This window comes from Triticum urartu, chromosome 5A, assembly GCF_056163025.1.
Source record: "Triticum urartu cultivar PI428250 chromosome 5A, HENAU_Tu73, whole genome shotgun sequence".
In the NCBI taxonomy this organism is placed as follows: domain Eukaryota; kingdom Viridiplantae; phylum Streptophyta; class Magnoliopsida; order Poales; family Poaceae; genus Triticum; species Triticum urartu.
The window spans coordinates 124,136,873-124,160,339 of NC_141877.1; the positions used below are offsets into that span (position 1 = coordinate 124,136,873).

Sequence of the window (23,467 nt, forward strand, 5' to 3'; positions counted from 1 at the left end):
CAATAATCTCTCTTCCTCATGCTCTGAAAAGTTAGCACTAATAATAACAGGATATATCTTTTTCTCATCAAGATAAGCATATTTAAGAGTATCAGGCAACGGTTTAAGCTCAAACACGGGATCACCCTTGGGTGGAGGAGGATCCCCTAGGATTTCAACAGGCAAATTGTGTTTCAGAATAGGTTCCTGTTTAAAGAATACTTCATCTATTTCCTTTCTTTCACTCATAAACATATCATTTTCATGGTCTAGCAAATATTGTTCTAAAAGATCACTAGGAGGTACGGCAATAGAAGCAAGACCAATAATTTCATCCTTACTAGGTAATTCTTCTTCACGGTGTTGTCTACTAAATTTAGAGAAATTAAATTCATGAGACATATCATTTAAACGATAGTAACAACATCCTTTTTGCAATCTATCTTAGCATTAACAGTGTTTAAGAAGGGTCTACCAAATATAACGGGACAAAAGCTATCTTGTGGGGAACCAAGAACAAGAAAATCAGCAGGATATTTAGTTTTCTCACACAAGATTTAAACATCTCTAACAATTCCCATTGGTGAAATAGTATCTCTATTGGCAAGTTTAATTGTGACATCAATATTTTCTAACTCAACAGGTGCAATATCATGCATAATATCTCTATATAGGTCAATATGTATTGCACTAGCACTGGCACCCATATCACATAAGCCATGATAACAGTGATCTCCTATTTTAATAGAAATAACATGCATGCCTACCACATGTCTGTTTTTATCTTTAGCACAAGGTTTAGCAATTCTAGCAGTCTCATCAAGGAAACGAATAACATGCCCATCAATATTATCAGACAAGAGATCTTTAACAATAGCAATATCAGGTTCAACTTTAATTTGCTCAGGAGGTGTATAAGTTTTAATATTGCTTTTACGAACCACATTTGAAGCTTTAGCATGATCCTTTATCCTAACAGGGAAAGGTGGTTTCTCAACATAAGAAGTAGGAACAATAGGATCATTATAAGTGATAGTCTTTTCTTCAACTTTAATAGGTGCAACTACTTTTACTTCTATGGTAGGATGATATTTAAACCACTTCTCCTTGGGGAGATCAACATAAGTAGCAAAATATTCACAGAAAGAATCTACCATCTCAGAGTCAAGTCCATATTTAGTGCTAAATTTACGAAAAACATCGGTATCCATAATTTAACACAATCAAACTTAGGTGTCATACCTGACTCCTTACCTTTGTCGAGGTCCCAATCTTCATAGTTACGTTTAATTCTTTCCAATAAATCCCATTTGAACTCAATAGTCTTCATCATAAAAGCACAAGAAGTATTGAGCATGGTGTGATTGTTATCAGAAAGCCGAGCATATAAATTTTGAACAATCATTTCTCTTGAGAGCTCATGATTGGGGCATGAATATAACATTGATTTAAGCCTCCCCCAAGCTTGAGCGATGCTTTCTCCTTCGTGAGGCCAAAAAAAAATATATATATAATTGCGATCACGATGAACAAGATGCATAGGATAAAACTTCTAATGAAATTCCAATTTCAATCGTTTGTAGTTCCATGACCCCGTATCATCACATAGCCTATACCATGTCAATGCATCTTCCTTCAAAGATAAAGGGAAGGCCTTCTTTTTAATAACATCTCCGGGTACACCTGCAAGCTTAAATAATCCACAAACTTCATCCACATATATTAGGTGCTCATCAGGATGCTTTGTTCCATCTCCTGCAAAAGGATTAGCTAGCAGTTTTTCTAACATACCGAAAGGAATTTCAAAGCAGACATTTTCATTTTCAGTAGGTTCAGTAGGTTGAGGAGCAACTCTTTGTTCTACTGGTCGGGGTGAAGATACCCCGAACAAGCCCCTCAGAGGATTACTTTCCATAGTAACAAGTGACAGTAAATTTCAGCACACTATATAAATTTTCCTTACCAAATTCCGCCTACCAAAGGCGCTTCACTCCCTGGCAACGGCGCCAGAAAAGAGTCTTGATGACCCACAAGTATAGGGGATCTATCGTAGTCCTTTCGATAAGTAAGAGTGTCGAACCCAACGAGGAGCATAAGGAAATGATAAGCGGTTTCCAGCAAGGTATTCTCTGCAAGTACTAAAATAAGTGGTAACAGATAGTTTTGTGATAGGATAATTTGTAACGAGCAACAAGTAACAAAAGTAAATAAAGTGCAGCAAGGTGGCCCAATCCTTTTTGTAGCAAAGGACAAGCCTAGACAAACTCTTATATAGAGAAAAGCGCTCCCGAGGACACATGGGAATATCGTCAAGCTAGTTTTCATCACGTTCATATGATCCGCGTTTGGTACTTTGATAATTTGGTAGGTGGGTGGACCGGTGCTTGGGTACTGTCCTTACTTGGACAAGCATCCCACTTATGATTAACCTCTATTGCAAGCATCCGCAACTACAACAAAAGTATTAAGGTAAATCTAACCATAGCATGAAACATATGGATCCAAATCAACCCCTTACGAAGCAATGCATAAACTAGGGTTTAAGCTTCTGTCACTCTAGCAACCCATCATCTACTTATTACTTCCCAATGCCTTCCTTTAGGCCCAAATAATGGTGAAGTGTCATGTAGTCGACGTTCACATAACACCACTAGAGGAGAGACAACATACATCTCATCAAAATATCGAACGAATACCAAATTCACATGACTACTAATAGCAAGACTTCTCCCATGTCCTCAGGAACAAACGTAACTACTCACAAAGCATAATCATGTTCATAATCAGAGGGGTATTAATATGCATATAGGATCTGAACATATGATCTTCCACCAAATAAACCAACTAGCATCAACTACAAGGAGTAATTAACACTACTAGCAACCTACTAGTACCAATCCCGGACTTGGAGACAAGAATTGGATACAAGAGATGAACTAGGGTTTTGAGAGGAGATGGTGCTGGTGAAGATGTTGATGGAGATTGCCCTCTCCCGATGAGAGGAGCGTTGGTGATGACGATGGTGATGATTTCCCCCTCCCGGAGGGAAGTTTCCCCGGCAGAATAGCTCTGCCGGAGCCCTATATTGGATCCGCCAAGGTTCCGCCTCGTGGCGGTAGAGTTTCATCCGAGAAGATGGCTTATGATTTTTTTTTCTCATCGAAAGACTCAATATAGCAGAAGATGGCCATCGGAGGGCCACCAGGGGGCCCACGAGATTGGGGGCGCGCCCAGGGGGGTAGGGCGTGCCCCCACCCTCGTGGGCAGGGTGTGGCCCCCCTGGTGAACTTCTTGCGCTCAGTATTTTTTATATATTCTGAAAACATCTTCCGTGAAGTTTCAGGACTTTTGGAGCTGTGCAGAATAGGTCTCTAATATTTGCTCCTTTTCCAGCCCAGAATCTCAGCTGTCGGCATTCTCCCTCTTTATGTAAACCTTGTAAAATAAGAGAGAATATGCATAAGTATTGTGACATAATGTGTAATAACAGCCCATAATGCAATAAATATCGATATAAAAGCATGATGCAAAATGGACGTATCAGGAGGCAAAGAAAATCTCATGTCATTGATCATTATACTCATTTCCTGTGCCCTAAGTCTAAAAGCCAAAAGGCCTAACCAAATCCCAAGCCTCAGCAAAAGAGTCGCTCTGAGTCAACCAGAGTCTTCAAGCTATTTCAGCAGGAGTCTCCGGCTAGCTAATTGTGGTTATGGAGCGTGTTGTTTTTGTAGCCGGAGCGTCCGGGTTTTACTATATGACCCCTCTCGGGTCAGAGCTAGAGTATCCATCTGTTTCTCTGGTTGCACTTGGGTTCCACCTAGAGTATCTGGGTAACGAGCCGGAGTCTTAGTTATAACCCTAGCTCGTTTACTTGTGTTTTACTTTGGTCTTCTTCTCACACAAGAGCAATAGAAAACAATGGCAACGTGGCGTGCTCCCCCTAGGTCTCTCCTTCTTCCTCTTCCTCCACCGTTGCTCCTCCAACTTGAGGAGCTAGAGCTCCTAGTGAAGAGGCCCCGAAGCCAACTTCGATGACGGGCAACATGCACAATGGCGAAGACCGGGCGTGGGTGGCACGGCCCACCGCCATCCACTTTAGTCGTTCCCATGTCGGCTAAGACTATTCCTGCTTCCTACAGCTTTCGGCCCCGGCTTCTTGTTGGAGCACTGCCACGAGGGGAACAGACGCAATGACTTGGATTTCTTGGTGGTGCACCTCATCATTAGGCTTGAGCACGAGGATGACGTCCCTTCACTCTCTGCCGCAACTCGGAGGGAGGGCTCATCACTGAGGTGGGCATCTAGCTCAACAACAGATGGCATGTCGAGGAGGATGCCTCCTCCATCTTCTTCCACTTATAGAAAGATGGCAGTTCCTTATCGTGCTTGTTGTGTGATTCCCAAGGGTTGGACGACGTTGCCACTCACGTCCTTCACGGATTCGGTTACCTCACGCTCGGCTAGCTCCTAGGGTACCTATGCGGCAATGAATCATCTAGTTTCTTGAAGGATAATGGTGTCAATGCATAGAACAATTGCATCGGTCTTTCAAAGGATTATGTCGTACAAAAATCGATATTCAGGGGGGGGGGGGGGGGGAGGGGGGCACGCCCGGGTTCCGTTTGATAACGGAACAAAGGCCATGAGGTAAAATGAGACATGAGGTAAATGTTCATTGCCAGGGTTCACTTTCCCTCCTTTGTAAGGAATTTAAAATTGCTAGCACAATTCGTGTGCTGTGTTTAGATGCATTGGGTTGTTCAGACCTTAGATAAGTGGCTACCTCTTCGGAAGCACAAGCTTTGCTTTTTCACATTTACTATGACAAACAACTTCGCCGATTAGATATGAGAACAAGTTTCTGATTCAGTGGAAGTTATCAGTATGACAAGAGATTAAGTAGTGACAGCATGTGCAAGTGATGATCGTTTTCTTCAATATAAAGCTGATTATTTCTTTGTGCGTTTCAATTACTGTTTTCGTCATCCATCTCCTATACTATTTATGGCTGCATGCATCGCCCAAATGCAGAGGCCGGGGGTCATCCTCCTTTTCTAAAAATATAAAATCTCCTATATTATTTATGAGAGCCTGCTAATACTAATATGCATTGATACTAATACGTTCAGAACATGCAGACTGGGATCATGCATGCTTCATGTTGAGTTGTTAATATGCCCAGATACTATCAGGATTTTTATACTAAATCTCGACACGGACCTGAACCACAAAGTCACCTTAATTTTTCGAACAAAAGCAGCAACCGGACAAGTCACAACTAAGCAAACAATGGCACCGAGGCCGCTAGTATGAACTATTGGGGGGCAGCGGCAGAGCTTGATCAGAATCTTGATATTACATGAAACTTGTTTTCTTCACTTGGAGCTTGAGTTCCACCTTGGACTTGAGGGTCCTACAATGGAGCTTGAGATTCTTCACTTGAAGATTGAGCTCCATCTTCAGTTTTATCATTGGATTGAAGATTACGCATGCTAGTCCTCCCCCCAAATTAATCGTCGACTTATTCCTTCTCAAACGAGCAATTAACCTCGCTTAAAAGTGCAAAAATAGCAGTTTCCAGGAGAAGAACAAGCATTGAATAACCCCACGAAAGGTTATGCATGAGCTCCATATTCAGCTTGATCATTGGACCGAAAGTTTCGGGGAGAAGAACTAGCATGATAAAATCACAAGTAGTTCATCCTTTCAGGGAGATTGATGCCAGCTCGCGCTAGGAGGGCAGTTGCTCTCTTTACTGCTGAAGAAATTACCTCCTCCTAGACCACAGAAAGATATATTAGAAACAGCGGAAGCACCATCAATGATGTATCTTAGCTATTATTATGGGATTCAAACATTGCTTGAGCAAAGCATATGATCTTTAGCGATGAAAGTGGTTACCACTTCCATTTTCACAACCATTACAAATTTGCAGTTATTCCAGAGCATGAATATTCCAATGTTGCTCTTTTCTAGTCCGACTACTTGGTGATATGCTGAGGAGCAAGCACAACATCGATTGTCGAATCTCCTCAGCTATAATAAATTATGTCGGCGAGTTTTTTTAACTGGATTTTTTTAATGAAACGGGCCTCTTGCTCCATTGCATTAATAACTAAACCACAGTGTGTTAATACAAGTATGCAAGGAGATGCAGAGTACCATTCCAGAAAAATAAAGTATACTTTCAAACTGAGTCGCATCTACAGAGAAAATGTGGAATGAAACTGCAGCTTTGCACAACTTTCCTAGCCTTTTGGCAAAGTGAAACAACCTAGGTACTTCTTTTCCTTCATCTCAATATTAATTAGGCAAAGAAAAGGAGAAAATTACCTCATTTACATTCATAATCTTCTGATCCTTCATAATCCATTGGCCATTGCACATAACAGATTCGATATTTTCTGACCGCATGCAATAAACAATGTTGGCAATGCTGCATAGCAGAAAAAAGTTAATACCATGATTTTAAATTCGATTCTTATTGTCAAATATTATTTAAAATAAATTGTAATGTTGAGTATGTGTAGTACTTCTGTTTTCGTGCAATAATAGGGAGCTGAAGCTCAATAGCTTTACGTATTGCATTGTAGGCAGGCTACAGAGCTAGAAATATAATTTACTCCCTCCGTTCCTAAATATTTGTCTTTTTAGAGATTTCAAATGGACTACCACATACGGATGTATATAGACATATTTTAGAATGTAGATTCACTCATTTTGCTCCGTATGTAGTCACTTGTTAAAATCTCTAGAAAGACAAATATTTAGGAACGGAGGGAGTAGTAACGAAGCTACATGTATTATGAGAGTCCTGTATGTAAACAGTAAGAATAAACAATGCGTTATTAATGAATATGAACAATGGCTATTGCAACCTTCAAGACAGGGATTGCATGCAAAGGATACTTGGTTAATGAGTTGAAACAAAACTCAGTGGGAACTCAATACAAAAATGCAGTAATTTGCTCTTAGAAAAATAGCAGTGGTGCATACCTGTCATGTAACGGAAGCATGGACCACTTAAATGGATTCACCACAATCAGGTCCGCCTGCAAAACCAACAAAAAACCTCAAGCGTCAACAAGATATTGATATTAGTTAAAATAAATAAGAAATCAATAGATCCAGACCATTTGATTATACTAGGAAATCATAATCTGGAATGTCCGCACAGAACATAATGGGTTTTCATTTAAGATGATTGAACTGTAGGCATAAATCCAGTTTCAAAAGAATACATAAACCAGTATTTTCAAGCACCACATATGACAAAATTAGCAGCTAACGGCAGCACCTTTTTGCCAACCTCCAGAGAGCCTATTTCATTATCCCACAGAACCGCTTTTGCACCATTAATAGTAGCCATCGTCAGCAGAGTCTCAGAAGGAAGCACGGTTGGGTTTGTTGTACCACTGATATAGGCCTCACGCCCTTTGTTAATAAGGGAGGCTAGGTACATCTCATCAACTGTACAGCACAAGGTAATCTTGTAAATTATAGAGTGAGCCACAATAGGCATCGAATCTGTAAAACTATCATCAAAACCATGCATATTCAATAGATACTGGACAAGGAACATAATAACAGAAAAATATGGCACACCTATTTCTTTACAGAACAAATGGATATGCCCTAGGATCACTACGGAGTGCATTTAATATAAAATATTAGATGCAAAACTCTGACAGAATCCTCGCTACTGCTGGGTGCCAAACAACATAGGTGAAGAAAACTAAGAGCAAAGCTAAACACACTCGTAAAAACATCTGTGATTATAGTTTATTAAGCAGACCAATGCTCATTCTGTTATTGCTTGGTGCTCCATCGGTACCGAGAGAGACACAAACACCAGAATCCAGCATTTCCCTAATAGGAGCAAACCCCAACATTCTCATGGCAGATGCTGGGCAATGAGAAACCTTGACACCAGCGTTTGAAAAATGACTTATCTGCAAGTGAGAAACTCAAATGAAAAGTTTGCCAAAGTTATATTTTGCATTCCAGTATCACAAAGCATATCAGAAGGTAGACAGTGCATAGTAAAGAATTTAGACAGAGAAATTAACATATAGAAAAAAGAAGCATATAGCTGCTGCAACAGGTTATATGCTGATTATGTACAGTGATGACTGCTGGCATAATTGGATGTACACTGAGGCAGCCTTTGTACAATTAAAAGCCATACAGTTTAACCTAGATTTAAAGTTATGGTATTCCATAATTACCATACATTCTCAGAGCACAACCAGGGTACATAACGTGAAAGGTAACATTCGATTGTGGAAAAGCTTACTTACCTCAGACTCATTCAACCAAACAGAATGGGCAGCCAGCAAATTACTCCTCAGAAAATCAATTTTCTCTAAATATGTAACTGTCCCATGATCAATTTTCTTCATCCGCATTACAAGCTGATTTTCATATGGTATTTCCGCAATATGCTGCAAAAATAATAAAAAGCAAAGCATAAGCAATGTATAGCAGTTAGCTGAGCAAAAACTTCTACTGGAATAGTAAAATAGTATAATCATTTTGTGTTCGGCTCCTCACATTGGAACGAATTTCAGTTAAATTAGCAAGATAATTCTCTAGGAGCCCAAATCATAGAAATGCACAACGCAAAAACAACTCCAGGCAGTCCTCCAAGCATCATTAAATATAGCATCCAGGTTTTATTTCAATAAATTAATTAAATGATACAACAATATCCGAAACGAGATAAAACATTTCGTCGTTCCATGGTTCCAAGCTCCAATTTATAAGGAGAGAAGCATGCATTTGTGAGTGACTTTTTTTTTGCTTTGATAAAATGCCTGATTTTCTTGCTTAAATTATTCTATCCTATTGTAATCCCTGTGAAGATAATAAGGACCTGCGGCTTGTGCACAGAAGGGGCAAGGGAGAGGGGGGAGAAAGAGAAGGTAAACTTTGCGGCACAAATAAACTACTTTAATACCATATGGATTCCAGTATTCAGTTCCTGTGCAGCATCCCTTGTTTCAAGCAGTAACCGATCTGTCGCATTCATGATCTGTCTCAACCCAAACCATATCCTGATTCGCCCATCAGCTGTGTTATGATGCTTTTCATATAGATCCTTCTGTGACTGCGTGAAAGAAAAGTCATTCACATCACATAACAGTCAAGTATGTCGAGAATAAACACATGTGTATTTGGACTTAGATGGATCTTAACTTGTGCAGACATAAACCAATCAAATAAGAATTAACCTTATTTAGGTACAGTAAATCCCAAATAGCTGTTGCACAGGAAAAACAAGGAAAAAATGAGCAACGGATGATAGAAAAAGCAACAATTTTTGGTAACCTTATTATTCCTTCTCTACTTCCAATTGTACTTGCAAATTTTGCCATACCCTGTAGCCTACTTGAATCATGCCTTCTCAGATTTTCCAAATTTAGGAATTGTTTGTTCCGTGCAGACTTCTCATGTCCACGGATTTTACATTGGGTACCAGCGCTTGTCGAACTTCAGCAATAAACATAGTAGTATCTAACGTACCACATGTTCTTAGAGTAACTCTGTTCTTAAATATGCAGATATCGATACGATGGAATATGCTTAACTGATTTCTGCTTACAACATATGCATCAGCTGTGCCACAAATAGGGCTGGCCTGGCAAAATAATGCTAACTAATAGGCGAGACACACTTAACAACTCGATAAACACATCAGATGCTGGATCTGGTCAACATGTTCAGCTTCAGCGCTTCCCTGCGCATGGGCCAGCTGACATGCCAGCTAGCTGCAGGCCCCCCTGAAGTGGCTGCTACTTCCATGACTGAGCTCATGCTGCTATTGAATTACATGTTGCACATGCACATCCCTAGAATGATGAAGTGAAAACAAGCCCTTTATGTATGGCATTAGGCCCTGAAGACCGGTTTAGAGCTGTCAATGGCAGTCACTAAAGATATGAATGGCACTATTTCAAATTGGGGGAAGAGAACAGAAGGTGTTATGTGTTCCATGGAAAGGCTCGAGTCTAGGATACAAATTGAGTTCAAGTAAAAGAACTGCATCATGTGACAGTGTTTAAGAAAGTGATCCTGATCCCGATTTGAGGGAAAACCTGAATGCAGTCGTCGGTAGAACAAGAACTCCAGTTTGGAGGTAACCCATCACCACAGTCCATTGTTGACTTTGTCAAGCATGCACGCAATCCCAGCAATTCCACCGCCCGTGCCATTTCTGAAACATACTGCCCACCTGCTTCGGCAAAGCATGTTACCTGCCATTGAATGACAAATACAAATATGTTTAGGTGCATTGGGACAGTAGAATTCATCAGGTTGCTGCTAGTTTGAGCGTATCTATTCAGGAAGCTGAGTACAGGCCGACCATACCATACAGAACACATGTGACGTTGTTTGTCAATTAGCTATAGGTGAGCACAATATAAAGATTAAACACTGATTTTAACAATACACTAACTTAAAAGGTTTTGCCCAGATCCGCCTAAGGCATGCCCAACTCTTAAAAAATATCTCCATCTTTAGTTCACACCTTTGGAGTGTAGATCAACCCATAGGCCATCAAAAGACATACATGATGTATTGTAACTGTAAAATGAACATAAGTGCTACTGAACTTTACCCTAAACATACACAAGTAACCAACAATACATCTGTTAAGATATACAAACAGCATACTACCAGATTAACCAAGCCTGAAGCCATAAATCAGGATTTTTATGATTAACAGCACAAAAGAAATTGAACTTCATTCAGCTTAGAAATTGGTTTCTAGCCACTATTCTTATATTCCAGTGCCATTGGAGGAGTACAAGAAAAATGAGACTTCTAGATCTGAGGATAACAAAAAACTCGTGCGTTTTGATCAACTAGTAAATAATCAAAACGCTGGATCTAACAGAGTACAGAATTCATTTCAACATACAAAGGGCATACAGATCAGACAATAAACAATCATTAGGTGGCCGGGTGCTCCAAATTTGTTAGGATTTTAGGATGCGAGTAATATATTCCTCACTCTTTCTACAAGAATGTGAGTAAAAAATAAGCAAAAAGGACATACCAACATGCGTAGATTTGTTTCAGCAGTACAAATAAAAAACATGTAAAGATCTATACTATGAACATATATTTCAACAAACTCATCTAAAAAAGCTATTGAATAGGATCTGTACACATAATAAGCATGATTCAACTTGCAAAGAACGAAATTCTTGCATATAATAAGATATGAAAATGGTACTAATGACATCTTTCGTACTGTCAGGAATAAGGAAGGAGTGGGACTCATCCAGCAACAAATGGATCGTGTCTACCTCGAGGCACCCAAAGCCCTCAAAAGGATAGTAGGGAGCCCTCAGAATGATTCCATCTGGTCAAATGGGATAAGAGTATCAGACAACTACAAGGTCAACTCTACCCTGGGTTCTCATCCACAAGTGGGAGTGGAAGCCAATGCTATTAAAAGATTTGGCGGGTTCTTAGAGATGACACCACAGACCACATACATTTTGCTGGTGGAATGGAACCACACTTGGTTCACATGGTATCAAGCTTGGTCCAAATAGCACAATGCAACACTAAGAAATAACAGAGTGTTCCTTGAAGTTTATATGCAGGCAGACCAAGCTTGATTTGCAGATGGACCCAACTCTATATTTCCTCCATGACAAACATGCCTCTACGATGCACAATCTCACAAACAGAGCATTAGAGCTGTACAAGTACCAAAATGTACCTAATGTCCTCATGTAAAAGCAACATTCGGAATCAACAAACCCAAGATGCAAAATGCTGGGCACCTGCTTGCACTTGCACGTGTCAATAAATCCTTCAGGAATACACTTGTTAGCACCCCTGACAGCACCAGCCCATCAGCCCAACCAACTACCGAGCCCGACGAGGATACGGCCCAAGGCCCAGCCAAGAGGATCAAGAAACCCAACCCAAGAGTGAGTGGCAGCCAGTGGGTGAACGCAACACAGGAGGGATAAAGGGAGAAGCTGGCAACCCTGAGGGGATCGAAGATCGATCAAGGCACGGCACGGCACGGCGGCGGCTACCTACTACCTTAGAACCCTAGTTCCTTTTCCACTCATCTCCAATTTGGCACCTTGGTGCTTGTAATCTTCAGATCTTGTGAACCACCACCATATTCTGAGAGTAATACTAGTGCCGTGCTAACACTTGGTACTCAGAGCCCAGCGCCCAATTTTGCTTCCGCCCTGGCGGCGTCCATCATCGAAACACGACAGCAGCGAGCGGAAAGGATGCAGAAGGACCAGGAGCCCGTCACCAAGGGCGACCTCAAGGAGTTCTTCAAGGAGCTGCGGGCGGAATGGAAGGAGGACATCAAGTCTTCCGTCGCCGCCGAGTTCGCGTCATGGAGACCTGGGATTGACTCGCAGATCGCCGATCTGCAGGAGGAAGTCGACTTACTCAAGAAGCAGCGCGCGGGCGACAAGGGAAACGACGCAGAGGAGGCGTCGGCAACAGATCACACCGATCTGTTGGCGCGGAAGAACAATTCGTCTTCGGACGGATCCCCGGCGCGTCTTCCTCCTCGGGCCGATGGCCTCGGCGCTGCATCACCTCCACGGACGGCGGTCGACGCGGTGCTCGTCAGCCCGCCGGCCCCTCCGGCCAACGGTACGGTCAATTCCCGGCTTCAGTTACCTGCTGTCACCAACACTCTGTCACCGGCTGGGGGTTCAGGGAATTTAGCACCATTTTTTGCCTCAAATGCTCACAGTCCACCTTCCATGCCTTTTCCTGTGTTCGATGGAGAGAACCCACTGTTGTGGAAAGATCTCCGTGAACAATACTTCACCATCTATGGGATCCCAGAGTCAGTTTGGGTGCAAATGGCTACACTGAATTTTTCTCCTACGACAGCAGTCTGGTTGCAATCAGTTCGTAAGAAAGTGTTATGCTTGGATTGGGGGGGGGGGGGGGGGGGGGGCTATGCAATGTTTTATCAACCCGCTTTGGGCGTGATCGCCATCAGCTCCTTATTAGACAATTTTTTGCCATTAAACAGCATAGTTCAGTACAGGATTACATTGATCGCTTTGAACATTTGATGAACCAGTTATTATCTTATTCTGACGAGGTTCATCCTTTCTACTTTTTGACACGGTTCATCGGCGGCCTGAGGGCGGACTTGCGCGCTGCGATCATGGTGCAGCGGCCTCCAGACTTGGACACGGCCTGCGCCCTTGCATTGGTCCAGGAGGAAGCGCATGACGGGGGAAGGCCGGAGCAGTTTCGTCCCCCTGAACAAGTTTTCCGGCCATCGCCTCGCCTACCTCCTCAGGCAGTGCCCCTCCACCAACCTCGTCCTCCTACAACACCAGTCGCAGCGGATCGCCGCGGCCTCGAAGCGGCCCGTGCAGCACCGGTTGAACAACCAAGGCAAGCACCACAAGAAACAAACCCGCTGAACACTCTTCGTGCATACAGAAGAGCCAGGGGATTATGCTTCAAGTGTGGCGAGCGTTGGGGGCGTGACCACACTTACCCAACCACAATCCAGATGCATGTGTTGGAGGAATTAATGGATTTCATGGGGATTGAACAAAACACAGACGGAGAGACGAGTGTTGGTCCAGATTCCACTGAAGAAATAGTTTATGCAGTATCTTTGCAAGCATTCAACGGGAATGACTCTTCCAAACTACTGCAGTTCAGCGCATTGATCCAGGAACAAGCTGTGGAAGTGTTGATTGACTCGGGCAGCTCAGCGTCCTTCATCAACTCACGTTGTGCCGAGGGCTTGCTGGGATTACAACAATTACCCAAAGCAGCTCGTGTGAAGGTTGCAAACGGAGCAGAGCTGCGGTGTGAGCAAGAATTAACTGAATGTCAGTGGACAGTACAAGGGCATCAGTTTGCCACCTCTTTTAAAGTGTTGCCTTTGGGAGGTTTTGATGTGATTGTGGGAATGGACTGGCTGGAAGCTTTGAATCCACACATTGATTGGATCAACAAAACGGTGACAGTTCCCTCGGCGTCTACCCCGATTCAGTTACAAGGGCACAAATTCTCTGAAAACAAATGCCCTCAAATATCTGCTAAAGAACTGCAGCACATGTGTGTCCAGAGCGAAGTGGATCATCTTGTGTACCTCTGTGCTACTCCTGATCAGCACAAACAAGCACAACAGCTTGCTGATACATCATCAGTGCCAGTTGAAATTCAGCACATTTTAGAAGAGTTTTCTGATGTGTTTGCCACCCCCCAGGGCCTTCCACCTCGCAGAGCTTGCGACCACCGGATCCCACTCCTTCCAGGGGCTCAACCAATCAATATCCGTCCGTATCGGCACTCACCAGATACCAAAAATGAAATTGAGCGTCAAGTCGAAGAGTTGCTAGCTTCGGGCATCATCCAACACTCCAATAGTCCCTTTGCTTCTCCGGCAATTCTGGTGCGCAAGAAAGACGGCCAATGGCGTTTGTGCATTGACTATCGCAAGTTAAATGCGCTGACCGTCACTCCAAAATTCCCTATTCCAGCCATTGATGAATTACTCGATGAACTATCAGGAGCTAGCTGGTTTTCGAAGTTAGATCTCCGTTCCGGTTACCATCAAATCAGATTGGCAGAAGGAGAAGAATTCAAGACTGCTTTTCAAACTCACTCTGGTCACTACGAGTTCAAGGTCTTGCCATTTGGAGTGGCAGGGGGCCCAGCAACCTTTCAAGGAGCTATGAATCACACACTGAAACCGGTATCGCGTATCTGCGTTCTGGTGTTTTTCGACGACATTCTCGTCTTCTCCAAGACCTTTACTGACCATGTCAAGCATCTTCGAGAAGTCTTACAACTCTTGCGCAATGACCAATGGCAGATCAAAGCTTCCAAATGCTTTTTCGCTCAACGAGAACTCTCCTATCTGGGATTTGTCATCAGTGAACAAGGGGTTTCCACAGAACCTGATAAAATCAAGCAAGTGCAACAGTGGCCTCTTCCCATCAATGTCAAACAGCTAAGGCAATTCTTGGGCCTTTCCGGTTACTACCGCAAATTTGTTCGCCATTATGGTATTATAGCAAAGCCGTTGACTCATCTTTTGAAGAAAAACATCCCTTTTGTGTGGACGAGTGAGTGCACAACATCGTTTGAGACCTTGAAAACTCCATTGGTGACAGCTCCTGTCCTTGCCCTGCCAGACTTCTCGAAGCAGTTTGTCCTTGAGACCGATGCTAGTGATCTTGGCGTTGGAGCTGTTTTGCAACAAGACGGTCATCCCTTGGCATTTCTGAGTAAGCCTCTCGGTCCTTGCAATAAGGGGCTTTCTACATGTGAGAAAGAATTGTTGGCTATTTTATTAGCAGTTGAACATTGGCGGCAGTACTTCCAGACAGCAGAGTTCATCATCAAAACTGACCAACGCAGCTTAGTTCATTTGGAAGATCAACGCTTGCACACCCCTTGGCAGCAGAAAGCTTTCACCAAGCTATTGGGTCTTCGCTACAGATTGTGCTACCGGAAAGGAGTCGACAATGGGGCTGCTGATGCTCTTTCTCGTCGGCCAATCTCAGAAACTGATGAGCTTTATGCTATCTCCCTCTGCCAACCCGAGTGGCTCGAGGAGGTGAAAGCTGGATATGCCCAGGATGCACCTACCCTCGAAATCATTAAGGAGATACAGGCTAACCCCCAATCACACCAGCAATTTTCTTTGGAAGATGGCCTCTTGCGTTACCAAGGGCGAATTTGGATTGGGCGCAATAGCCAAATGCAGCAGCGCATGATGATCGCGGGGCATCAGTCGGCTATTGGTGGCCACTCCGGGGCCCCTGCAACATATCAGCGCTTGAAAACAGTTTGTGCATGGCCACGTATGAAGCGGCTTGTCACTGAATTTGTACAGGCCTGTGAGGTATGCCAACAAGCCAAGCCAGAGCGCTGCAAGTACCCCGGACTGTTGGAACCCTTGCCAGTCCCTGCACGTGCCTGGCAAATGGTGTCCATGGACTTCATCGAGGGATTGCCTCAATCTGGGCGAGCCAATTGTATTTTGGTGGTCGTCGACAAATTCTCCAAGTACAGTCATTTTCTGGCCTTGACACACCCATTCTCTGCATCTCAAGTGGCTACTGCTTATGTTGATCAAGTTTACAGATTGCACGGCTTGCCTGACTCGATTTTGTCGGACCGTGACCCCATCTTCACTAGCAGATTTTGGAAGGAGCTCTTTCGTCTGACCAACACAACACTGAGAATGAGTACTCCTTACCATCCTGCAACTGATGGGCAAACCGAGCGTACCAATCAGTGCCTGGAGACTTTCCTCCGGTGTTTTGTCCATGCCTGCCCAAAGAAATGGAGTTCTTGGCTGCCCCTCGCTGAATATTGGTTTAACACGAGTTACCACAGCGCTCATGGAAAAACCCCCTTCTTTGTTCTCTATGGTCACGAACCACGACACTGGGGGATTGAGGCAGCTTCGGCTACTCCTGTCACCGATCTGGATGCCTGGCTCTCCGAGAGGGTGGAAATGCAAGCTTTAATCCGTCAACACTTACTGCAGGCTCAAACAAGAATGAAACATCAAGCTGATAAGAACCGATCTGAACGCAGCTTTGACATTGGTGACTCGGTTTATATCAAGCTTCAGCCATATGTTCAGAGTTCAGTAGCTCGTCGCGCCTGTCACAAACTGTCTTTCCGCTACTTCGGGCCCTTCTTGGTGCAAGACCGGATTGGGCAGGTAGCATACAGAGTGGGATTGCCTGAACATTCAAAGATCCACCCCGTGTTCCACGTTTCGCAACTTCGCAAAGCCATCAAGCCAGGTGTGTCCGTTTCCTCTGTTTTGCCTGCTGATACTAACCAGTTTGCGATTCCCGTGGAAGTGCTTGACAGTCGCATGAAGACTAAAGCGAACAGAGTGGTGACTCAAGTGTTGGTGCGCTGGTCCGGCGATTCCATCGAGCCAACTTGGGAAGACAGAGACGAGCTTCATTCGCGTTTCCCGTGCGCAGCGGCTTGGGGACAAGCCGCAACTCAAGCAGGGGAGGGTGTTAGCACCCCTGACAGCACCAGCCCATCAGCCCAACCAACCACCGAGCCCGACGAGGAGACGGCCCAAGGCCCAGCCAAGAGGATCAAGAAACCCAACCCAAGAGTGAGTGGCAGCCAGTGGGTGAACGCAACACAGGAGGGATAAAGGGAGAAGCTGGCAACCCTGAGGGGATCGAAGATCGATCAAGGCACGGCACGGCACGGCGGCGGCTACCTACTACCTTAGAACCCTAGTTCCTTTTCCACTCATCTCCAATTTGGCACCTTGGTGCTTGTAATCTTCAGATCTTGTGAACCACCACCATATTCTGAGAGTAATACTAGTGCCGTGCTAACAACACTGTATAGATTGCTCAATTCTCATTGTGTTTTATGTAACATCTCCACCAATGCAAGCGCGATTGGGTGGCGAAATTAAGGATTCCGGGCTTGAGCAAACATATATGGTGTATCATCAGTCAATACAAACTAGTACCAACAGATTAGCTATACTGTGGAACTGATGCCGGTGGACAATTGGCTCACCCCAGATCGGATGAGCTCGATGCCGCAGAGGAGTGTGGAGGCGTAGGAGTCCTCCTCCGTCATGTGAGACTCATAGGGCCAGATCCTCCCGTGCAGCCACGTCATCAGGTCGACGTCGTCGGCGATCCCCCGCGCCAGCTGCTGCGACGTGTGCACGTGGGTGTTCACAAGCCCTACCAATCCAAGCAATCAAGCAACAAGCACAAGCGTCACTGGAAAGTGGAAACTGACTGATTTTTGCAAGGGGAAGAAGCTTCGTCAAGCAGAGGCGCGCGGGTACCAACCGGGAAGGAGGATACGACCCGCGAGGTTGAGGGTCTGCGCGGCGCCGGGGAAGGCGCCAAGGACGTCCGCCGAAGGGCCCACGGCGGCGATGCGGTCGCCCACGACGGCGATGGCGCCGTCCCGGATGACCGTGAGGGCGCCGTCCATGGTGACGACAAACGCGTTGTGGAGGACGATGTCGGCCGATACCGCCGCCACCTGCGTCATTTTCGCGCCACCTCCCGGAGCGGCGTACGCCCAGACGACGGAGAGTCGCAGGTCGGAGGCAGCAGGCAGTGAACCGGATACTACGGCGGAGACTGTTCGCTTTCTGTTCCTCGGAAGGGGCCCTCGTCTTCCAATTAGAGCATGGTTAATAGTACAGGGAGACATGTTGCCATATCATATTAACCATAGTTTCAATACAAACTAAAAACATAGTTTCGATTACAAACTAAAAGTAGTTCCGATGCAAAAAATATTCAACTGCAAACTACTGCAGACTACTCATAGGAGTGGTCGTCCCAGTCGATGTCGGAGCCCGACTCGTCGGTTTCGTTTTTCGCGGAGTCCGAACTATCGAGCACGACCACCATCGAGGGGTCAGACTCCTCCTCCTCCTCCTCCTCCTCCTCCTCGTCCTTCTTCTTCTTCTTGTTCCGCGACGAGTAGAACTTGTACCCCACCTGCACAAGGTGCGGATTTTCCGCCGCAAACCTCGTCGTCGCGGCCTCATCCCACCCACGAGTGTCACACTAATCAAGTGTGTCTCGTTCTTGTGCGACGGTCGTCATCTCGGTCACGTGACTGGTCAACTCCGCATCGGCCTGGTTGTCAATCTTCGGGAAGTTCAAGTATGAATTTGGTTGGCTGAGGCGCCAACAAGACTTGTCGAAGGTGCAGACGGCGATGTCCGGCTCGTCCCATCTGTCGAGCCACTAGCGCATGCCGTCCTGTGTGATCTCGGCTGAGTGACAGCCTGATTGACACCAACACACGCCGTGGAAGCCGGTGGAGCTTCTTGGGCGGTGGCTCCGTAGCATCGTGACGGCAACCGAAACAGGCGAAGAGAGGCGGGGGGAGGTGGGGGCGGATCCGTGGAGGCAGCTCCAACAGGCGGATTTGGTGGCGGCTCCACGACGAAGAGAGGTCGGGAGAGGCCGGATCTGTGACGGATTCGGTGGCGGCGACATGCAGGCGGGTAGGGGGTGTTTCACGCTGCACGCTACTATGGGGTTGTGGCCGTTTTTGCGTTTCAACGGCTGGTCGGGTGATGCAAATTTGCATCACCTAGAGTTGATTTTACATCGAACCCTAAAATGGGACCATACAAATTTACATATACATCACCTGTTGGAGCTAGATTTTTAGGCACAGTGATGTAAAAAGTATCTTTTCATCAAGTGGTGTATTTTACATCACCTGTTGAAGATGCTGCTCTTACAGCATCTACAACTGTAGACAAAAATTTAGAAAAAAATGATTTTAGAGTGGAGAGAGAAGATTTTTGTCTTCACAAAATTTTCTACTTTCGGCACATAAAAACTAGAGACCGGAAATTTTAAAAGCAAGAAATGTAAACATAAACACAGAGTTCATTGTCATAAATTTAAACTCTAGTATGAGATGATGCATATTAAACATAAAACACCATAAATTAGAAACTAACTCTATGCTACATGGCGATAAATTAAGAGCTACCCTTATCCGAGTCGTCACGCCGGAGGGCCCGGCCTCGTGGTCATTGGTGGTAGACTTGCTCCGCAACAATTATATCTTGTCGAAGAGCTCAACCTCAAGATGGTCGAACATCTCAGCATCCACACGGGCGGTTTTCTTATGCTCTTGATCCTTGTAGTGTGCCCTCCTTCGACTTGAAGAACGCGCGATTCTTGACGAGGAGTTGCGGATTGTCCTCGACGAGCTTCGTCACGAAGGCATCATCTACGCGCTCCGCATTGAGTTGCGCCTCAGCCTTGCGGTGCTCCTTCTCATCGTCCCAAGAGATTACCTTCACAGGAGGTGTGTGGAAGGACGAGTAGGCGGCGGTGGAAAACTGAGCCTCGCCCAACTCCCGAAGTTGCAACGCACTGTGGATTCGTACGCCCGTGTCACCTCCTTTGCGGTGGTGAAGGTGCCAAGCCACCGACGCTCGATGGTGTCCAGGTTGCGGATCTCTATCGCGTAGTTGCTTGACGGCGGAGGAGCTCGGGGGCGGCCAACGAGGCGAGGGATTGGGCGGCAATGACAACCTTAGAGGCGGGGCAGATCTTGCGGCAGGGAACTCGGATCCAGCAGCAGGCAACTCAGGGGCTACCAAAATCGGGTGGCGACGATGGCTGACGTGGGAGTGGTGGCGGTGGCTTAGGGTGGCCAGAATCGGGCGCGATGGCAGTGGGCGAGGAGGCGGTTGCGATGAGGAACTTTCAGATCAGGCGGTTGGGGTTCTGGCGGCAACAATTTAGGTTTTTGGTCGGTTGCTAGTGGTGACCCAAATATACCACTCCTATAGCAATTTTCTGGTCATAAGAAAATATAGTCACCATGCAGGTATTGGTCTGGCGTTGGAGTTCCTTATTTCCCCTAAAAGGCTAAAGCATCATGACTTTTGTTTTGGTTGTGCTTTTTAGTCTGTTGTTGATGATACTCTTAGCATATGAGCTAGGGGGTGCTACTCCCATAGGAGTCATTGGGTTTCCGCAAAGAGGAAGGGTGAAGTAGATAACAGCAAAGATTTTCCTCAATTAAGAACCAAGGTTTATCGAAACAGTAGGAGTTTATAAGCTAACAAGATAAGAGGTACATGCACACAAACAAAATAAAATACTTGCATCCAACGCGGCAACGGGGTTGTCAACAAGCCCCTTGTCTTGCTAGTTACAAGGTTAAAAGCAAATAATAGATACGCAAACAAAATATAGCAATTTTTGTAGAAGAAAGTATTGATGGAGAATGGACCCGGGTGGCATAGGTTAGTAGTGGCATCTCTCTCTCAAAAACATGTGAATGGCATGGTAAACAAATTACAGTTGGGCAATGAAGGAAATATGCCCTAGAGGCAATAATAAAGTTATTATTTATTTCCTTGTTTCATGATAAATGTTTATTATTCATTCTAGAATTGTATTAACCGGAAACATAATACATGTGTGAATACATAGACAAATAGCGTGTCACTAGTATGCCTCTACTTGAGTAGCTCGTTGGTCAAACATGGTTATGTTTCCTAACCATAGACATGAGTTGTCATTTGATAAATGGGATCATATCATTAGGAGAATAATATGATTGACTTGACCCATTCCGTTAGCTTAGCACTTGATCATTTTAGTTTACTGCTATTGCTTTCTTCATGACTTATACATGTTCCTATGATTATGAGATTATGCAACTCCCGATTACCGGAGGAACACTTTGTGTGCTATCAAACGTCACAACATTACTGGGTGATTATAAAGGTGCTCTACAGGTGTCTCCGATGGTACTTGTTGAGTTGGCATAGATCGAGATTTGGATTTGTCACTCCGATTGTCGGAGAGGTAACTCTGGGCCCTCTCGGTAATGCACATCACTATAAGCCTTGCAAGCAATACAACTAATGAGTTAGTTGCGGGATGATGCATTACGAAACGAGTAAAGAGACTTGCCAGTAACGAGATTGAGCTAGGTATTGAGATACCAACGATCGAATCTCGGGCAAGTAACATACCGATGACAAAGGGAACAACATATGTTGTTATGCAGTTTGACCGATAAAGATCTTCGTAGAATATGTAGGAGCCAATATGAGCATCCAGGTTCCGCTATTGGTTATTGACCGGAGACGTGTCTCGGTCATGTCTACATAGTTCTCGAACCCGTAGGGTCCGCACGCTTAACGTTCGGTGACGATCGGTATTATGAGTTTATGTGATTTGATGTATCTAAGGTAGTTCGGAGTCCCGGATATGATCACGGACATGACGAGGAGTCTCGAAATGGTCGAGACATAAAGATTGATATATTGGACGACTATATTCGGATACCGGAAGTGTTCCGGGTGATTTCGGAGAAAACCGGAGTGCCGGAGGGTTACTAGAACCCTCCCTCCCCGGGGAGAAGTAATGGGCCACATGGGCCTTAGTGGAGAGAGAGAGGGCCGGACAGGGCAGGCCGCGCGCCCCCTCCCCCTCTGGTCCGAATTGGACTAGGGAAGGGGTGGGCGGCGCCCCCCTTTCCTTCTCCCTCTCCTCCTTCCTTTCCCTCTCCTAGTAGGAGTAGGAAAGGGGAGTCCTACTCCTACTAGGAGGAGGTCTCCTCCTCCTGGCGCGCCCTGCAAGGGCTGGCCGGCCTCCCCCTTGATCCTTTATATACGGGGGAAGGGGCACCCTAGGACACACAAGTTGATTGTTCCAAGCCATGTGCGGTGCCCCCTTCCACCATAATCCACCTCGATCATATCGTAGCGGTGCTTAGGTGAAGCCCTGCGTCGGTAACAACATCATCACCGTCATCACGCCATCGTGCTGACGGAACTCTCCTGTGAAGCTTCGCTGGATCGAAGTTCGTGGGACGTCATCGAGCTGAACGTGTGTTGAACTCGGAGGTGCCGTACGTTCGGTACTTGGATCGGTCGGATCGTGAAGACGTACGACTACATCAACCGTGTTCTCATAACGCTTCCGCTTACGGTCTACGAGGGTATGTGGACGATACTCTCCTCTCTCGTTGCTATGCATCACCATGATCTTGCGTGTGCGTAGGAATTTTTCTTGAAATTACTACGTTCCCCAACAGGCAATTGAAAAGAATGGGATATTTATGACTACGATCATTCATGGCATAATCTCATATAAGCATTAAGTCTGTGATAAGTGGACCATTAATCCGACTGCATCTAACACTAATACTCCACCCCAAAACCGCTAACCAACATGCATCTTAAGGTATTACGTTCGCAAGAAATAGAGTATCACAATAAGCAAGATGACATAATGTAGACAGGAAGAAGTCTATCAATATAACAAAACCCGCGAGCCAGGCCCGAGCAATGCACTGACCGCACATGGTTGTAGATGGCGTGGGGCATGGGTAGACGATGTGTTGTTTACCAACGCCGTGCCATAAATCCTCTCACCCTTTTCTCATTGCTCAGTCTCCCCTCTCTCCACTCTCTCATCGGCAGCGATCACCATCGTAGGAGGCAAGGTCTGGCAGTGAGCACAAGCTTCATCATTGATTCGTCACCTCTCTGCCACACCTTCGTCAATGGCAGTAAGCCCTCTCCTCATCTCTTCATAAGGATCGATGTAGCCATCGATTAAACTTCATGCATGGATTAAACAAAGAGATACATTGATTAAATGGACAGAGATTTATTTTGGCATAGATTTAGGGTATGCTATGTTAGTCCGTATAAGGGGGTAAATCGATGACAATCCCCTTAATTCCCTTGATTTTGACTACGCACAGCAGGCATGGAGGCACTTTGAGCGGTAGTAGCCTTGACACTAGTCGTCGACCTCTAGCGGCATTGTAGAGCAGCCAGACCCAGGAACCTCGGGCACCATCTCAACCACTTTTGCATTGGCTGCATCCACCAACTCTTCCTCTTCGCCATCCTCCAGAACGATGGTGGTCGGCGCCACCAGAATGGCCACCTGGTCAACAGAACTATGATAGACAT

At 45.2% G+C, this 23,467-nt stretch overlaps 1 protein-coding gene across 1 annotated transcript; it reads right to left on the minus strand.

Moving 5' to 3' along the window:
- Nucleotides 1-5,122: 5,122 nt before the first annotated feature.
- LOC125508128 (uncharacterized) lies at nt 5,123-18,210 on the minus strand. The gene is made up of 10 exons (XM_087525661.1): nt 17,823-18,210; nt 17,539-17,711; nt 10,080-10,238; nt 8,942-9,091; nt 8,283-8,426; nt 7,778-7,934; nt 7,280-7,452; nt 6,979-7,034; nt 6,316-6,418; nt 5,123-5,759 (listed from the first exon to the last, which is right to left on the minus strand). Exons 1-10 carry the CDS (start codon nt 18,193-18,195, stop codon nt 5,670-5,672), a joined length of 1,578 nt encoding a protein of 525 aa, XP_087381787.1. The 5' UTR covers nt 18,196-18,210; the 3' UTR covers nt 5,123-5,669.
- Between the last annotated feature and the right edge of the window lie 5,257 nt (nt 18,211-23,467).

Excerpts from the sequence above, each read along its gene's own strand:
- LOC125508128 (XM_087525661.1), bottom strand. The coding sequence starts at position 18,195 with ATGTCTCCCTGTACTATTAACCATGCTCTAATTGGAAGACGAGGGCCC. Across the intron at positions 10,239-17,538 it reads TCGAGCTCATCCGATCTGGG|GTAACATGCTTTGCCGAAGC; the intron begins GTGAGCCAATTG and ends ATTCAATGGCAG. Across the intron at positions 8,427-8,941 it reads TGAATACTGGAATCCATATG|CATATTGCGGAAATACCATA; the intron begins GTATTAAAGTAG and ends TTATTTTTGCAG.